At 34.9% G+C, this 5,000-nt stretch overlaps 1 protein-coding gene across 1 annotated transcript in view; it reads left to right on the forward strand.

The window, feature by feature from the left end:
- Positions 1 to 5,000, forward strand: part of PIP5K59B (Phosphatidylinositol 4-phosphate 5-kinase 59B) — a 156,489-nt gene that overhangs the window by 94,037 nt on the left and 57,452 nt on the right. The window contains exons 16-17 of the mRNA XM_086543692.1: positions 1,778 to 1,822; positions 3,434 to 3,457. Coding sequence (XP_086399818.1) covers positions 1,778 to 1,822; positions 3,434 to 3,457 — 69 coding nt within the window. The remainder of the gene's footprint in view (positions 1 to 1,777; positions 1,823 to 3,433; positions 3,458 to 5,000) is intronic.

Below are 5,000 nucleotides of genomic sequence, written 5' to 3' on the forward strand. Positions count from 1 at the left end.
AGTAATTGTTACGCTTAGGCTTGTAAGATTTATTTTGCTAGTGTACCAGTATACAATTGACTCATTTACATACAGGTTATTATATGATATTATCAGCCACAAACAAACAAACAAACAAACACATATGCTTTATTTTCTTTTTTTTACTTTTTTCATAGATGGTTTCAATTTACTTCCATAAATACAGGTTTGCAGAATGAGGAAGGAATGCTTTTCCCATGGAACAGGAATGGAAATTGTGTTATAAGTGAAGGTTCAAATTGATAATTAATTGATAAAAGAAGAAAAACTGTACTTCAGAGTATATATATAGTAGTAATGGATGATTCATGAATATGGTAGACTGTACAGCTTACATGTTGCGTTTAAAAGATGTGTATGACTTTCAGGTCACAGAAATGCTGATATAGAATTACATCCCAGATGAATCCTCTCCATATACATATACCAAACCTCATGGTTTGTCAAGTAACTTTAATAGTTATTATCATTAGAAGAAAAAAGAAAAGAGAAAATATATATATATATATATATATATATATATATATATATATATATATATATATATATATATATATAAGTTTATATATATTTGTAAATGAGGTTACATTAATGTTGTAAAGAATCATGTGTATTCATGGAAATATGGTTTGAACAAGGGAATACAAAATGCCAGACAAGATAGGCTTACCCTGCAATGAGACTTTAACCCGATAACAACGAGGTTCAAGTGCGCAAGCCTAATGCCTCGGCTATCTACCTGCTGTGGCCACAGCCATCCTCTGCATGCATCATCATCTGGCATGCCAGCCTTACAAAAGATCATGACGAGTTAAGAAGAAAATTATACAACTGCAATTTCATTTAGAAAATGTCAAGGAATAAATTAAAGTAGCAGATAAAAATATAGATACTATTTGATTGGAACACGGATGAACTTTGCACTGTACAGAGTTTGGAAGTTTGATCTGTAATTTGATTAAAAGGGGCGAGATGAAGAGTAACATATAGTCTTAGGAAAGTTCTAATAATTAAAGAAAATATACATGGATTGAAACAAAAATTTATTTTGGTTTAATAGGTAATATCATGTTATGTAGAGCAGCAGAATATCCTCAAGATGTTTATTGCAATAGTTTAGAATACTTTGACAGGAGAAATAAGGATATGTGAGAGAGAGAGAGTCAATAAGACTTCAGTTGGAGTGAATATTGATTTAATTAATCATTTCTATTGTTGTGAAGAACAGTAGTAGGAAATTAGGATAAAAGTAGACTTTTGACTTTGACGAGTTATTGAGACAAGTGATTAGGTATATCTCAAAAGGATGAGGTAACATAGGTTATCCTCACCCCAATCTTAGTCCCTCTTTGGGCTCACATAGTCAAAATATATACAGAACAAAAGGCTGGTCAATCACAAGCATACACAGTTAAATGTTTACATATCAGGAGAGTGATATGACAGTACAAATTATCACCCTCGGCATAGAAAGTAGAGGTTAGTTGATAATGCTTGTTATTTTGGATTGAGGTGTTAACACAGGCATATCAAGTTGAGACCTTGCAGAATGTATTAAATCTTTTCTCACTCCAGTGTTCCCATGAGACTATGTGAGATTTCAGCTAAGTGACATCTGGTATAGATATTGAAAATCCTTCTTTCAAGTATTTTCAACAGTTACAATTAACTTTTTATTTATTTTTATTTATTTTTATTTTTTTATTATTATTTTTTTTTTTATACTAAATCATATTTCTGTGTTTTTCCTTTAAAGGCTCATCAGTTCGCAGTAAGAAAGGTGCAAGTTTTCGAAGCAGAAGTATGTACTATTTAAAATGTAAACCCAGGCCATGGGCGTGATTCTAAATGTACACATAAAGTGATGTGGAATTTTGTATTTTATATTCTCTCAGTGTTGTTTTGTTGTATTCAAGTACCCTTTGACTTTTAAGATATAAATTTGAGAATTGGTGTCCACACACTTGTGAGATACAGTTGGTGTAGATTTAGAAAAAAACGAATGTCACCCAGATTTCTTCCCTTTACCCAGAGGCTCTCTCCTGTCCAGCTGTACGTTAGTGTACTTCAGTGAAGATGTACACACTTTTACCTTCTTACAGCAGTGTGTGTTTACTTTTGGGAGCTGAAATCATGAATTTGTCCTGAGCTTTATTCTTTTTGTCTTTCCTCTGAGCTTGATACTTGTGTGTATAGCTCTTTATACCTGGCATATAGTTTCAGTATCATTAAAGAAAATGGTGACTTCACATGTCAGTGTAGTATATTTCTCCCCAAATTTTACATAAACAAATTTGTCCAGATTAGATCAGTGTTTGCCATCTGTTTTCTCGTAACTGGAAAAATAAACAATGATCCACTATATTTACAAACATTGTATTTAATTACTTTAAATTTCTGTAAACCTATGATTTAAAATATAATGATAAGGATAAGGATAAGCCAGATTTGCGGAGCAGATGCTACGCCGGGCTTGTATGATGATTTTGATAGTAGAGACATTTTGTTTTATATTTTTTTGTTCTATATGCTGGGCTAGCCAATGAATGGATTCTTATAAGCATATCTTCACTAATAGGCAGTCACCATACCATTTGTGTCCTTGCTAACAAAAGGGAAGTTGATATTTTTACTAATTACGATTACTGCCTGTGTATACCCGCATACCACAAAATAACCTGCTTTGCTCCTTAGTATTACTGATTGGGTAACATATTTCAGGTGGAATTGTACTGGATCATTGTTTTTCCTCATAATAACATATTTCTTCTGTGTTCCCTTTTTTTATGTAACCCAGGTATTATTCCCTAGTCTTGTCCTGAGTTATGGTTGAGCCTTCTGGCAGTGGCCGTGTTTACAAAGGAAGACAAAGTGAACAGTAACACTAGCCCCTCTTTGAAATAGCATTTCTCCTATTCCCCCTTTTTACATTACTTTTCTTGCCTTGAATGCAAAAAAAAAAAAAAAAAATCTTCAAATTAATGTTTGCCAAAGAGGAGAGCATTTTATACTTCACTCTGTCCTCCTCTTTTTTGTGGTTCCTTAATTATTGTGGGGAGAGCCATATATGATTGTGTTGTATTTGTAACCTGAACAAAAACAGGTATTGGGAGGTAGTATGTGGATGATTTATGTGACAAACAGGGCAGAAGAGTTCTGAGTCTATATACATATGGTCCTATCAGCTTGTGTTTTATTTGCATATTTGATCTAATGATTTCATTAATTCCAGCATATTCTTACTGTCCTATACATCATTTATAGACACATTCTCTGTTTGTTTGAGTACATTTAGTGTGTGCTTTCCATGAAAGATGAAGCTATTCAAAATTTTTGCTTTATGTTGATGTTGAAATTTCAGATGAAATGATAGGTTTTGTGCTTTCTGACGCATTTTTATGTTTCCTTGCAGGGGCAGTTGCCGGGAGAGTAGCAGGTGAGACACTAGTGTGGGAAGTTTGTTTTAATATTAATCTCTAGTTTTTTTTCTTGTTTTTTTTCTCAATGTCTCCTTCTCAGGAAAAAAATATAACAGGTTATCAGTGTGAGAAAATATGTGAAAATATGTCAGTTTGTTCTTTTCTCTCTCTCTCTCAGGTGAGTGAAAGACTTTTTTCCAGGAGGTGGAAAACTAAGTTTATGGTGTATTCAACTGACACACACACACACTATCTACCTATCTCTATCTCCCTCCCTCTCTCCTTTCCATCCTCTCTCTCTCTCTCTCTCTCTCTCTCTCTCTCTCTCTCTCTCTCTCTCTCTCTCTCTCTCTCTCTCTCTCTCTCTCTCTCTCTCTCTCTCTATATATATATATATATATATATATATATAGATATATATATAGAGATATATATATATATATATCTATATATAATGCTCTCACTCTTTCTATCTCTTCTCTCTCGCTCTCGCTCTCTCTCTTCCCTTCTCTCTCTTCTCTTCTCTCTCTTCTCTTCTCTCTCTCTATCTTCTCCCTCTCCCTCTCCCTCCCTCCCTCCCCCCCATACACATGTTCATACTTCATCCTAAGCCCAAACACAGAAACTTGCACACATTCTATTTCTTAATACCATAAATTGCTATAAAGCCTCCCGGGGGTCTTGTGGAGAGATAGATTTACCTAACAGAAATTAGAGTGTGTGTTTAATTTGAGAACATTTGAGAATTTGAGATATGTACCCACATGGGTATTTGAGTTAGGAATTTCTCGTCTCCCATATCACCACAACACAATGATGTATGTCCAAATAAGATGTGTTTTGCTGTGATGATAGGGTCTCTCTCTCTCTCTCTCTCTCTCTCTCTCTCTCTCTCTCTCTCTCTCTCTCTCTCTCTCTCTCTCTCTCTCTCTCTCTCTCTCTTATTATATATATATATATATATATATATATATATATATATATATATATATATATATATATATATATATATGTATATATGTATGTATGTATATATTTCTCATTCTCTCTCTCTCTCTCTCTCTCTCTCTCTCTCTCTCTCTCTCTCTCTCTCTCTCTCTCTCTCTCTCTCTCTCTCTCTCTCTCTCTCTCTCTCTCTCTCTCCTCTGTCTCTCTCTCTCTCTGTCTCTCTCTCTCTCTCTGTCTCTCTGTCTCTCTGTCTCTCTCTCTCCTCTGTCTCTCTCTCTCTCTCTCTCCTCTGTCTGTCTCTCTCTCTCTCTCCTCTCTCCTTCTCTCTCTCTCTCTCTCTCCCCTCTCTCCTCTCTCTCTCTCTCTCTCTCTCTCTCTCTCTCTCTCTCTCTCTCTCTCTCTCTCTCTCTCTCTCTCTCTCTCTCTCTCTCTCTCTCTCTCTCTCTCTCATATTATCCCCAACCTCCACCCCCATTCAGCATGCATATCAGCCAGCTGTTTAGAAGGCCTGCTTTCTATGGTTGACTTTTCAGTTGGTCATATATTACTTCAGGTCATGATGAATTAAATGGTAAAATTGAAAAAAGAAATTATATTTTGCTGTGGCATTTA

Source organism: Penaeus japonicus, unplaced genomic scaffold, assembly GCF_977035675.1.
Source record: "Penaeus japonicus unplaced genomic scaffold, GWHDUDI00000001_assembly GWHDUDI00000014, whole genome shotgun sequence".
In the NCBI taxonomy this organism is placed as follows: Eukaryota; Metazoa; Arthropoda; class Malacostraca; order Decapoda; family Penaeidae; genus Penaeus; species Penaeus japonicus.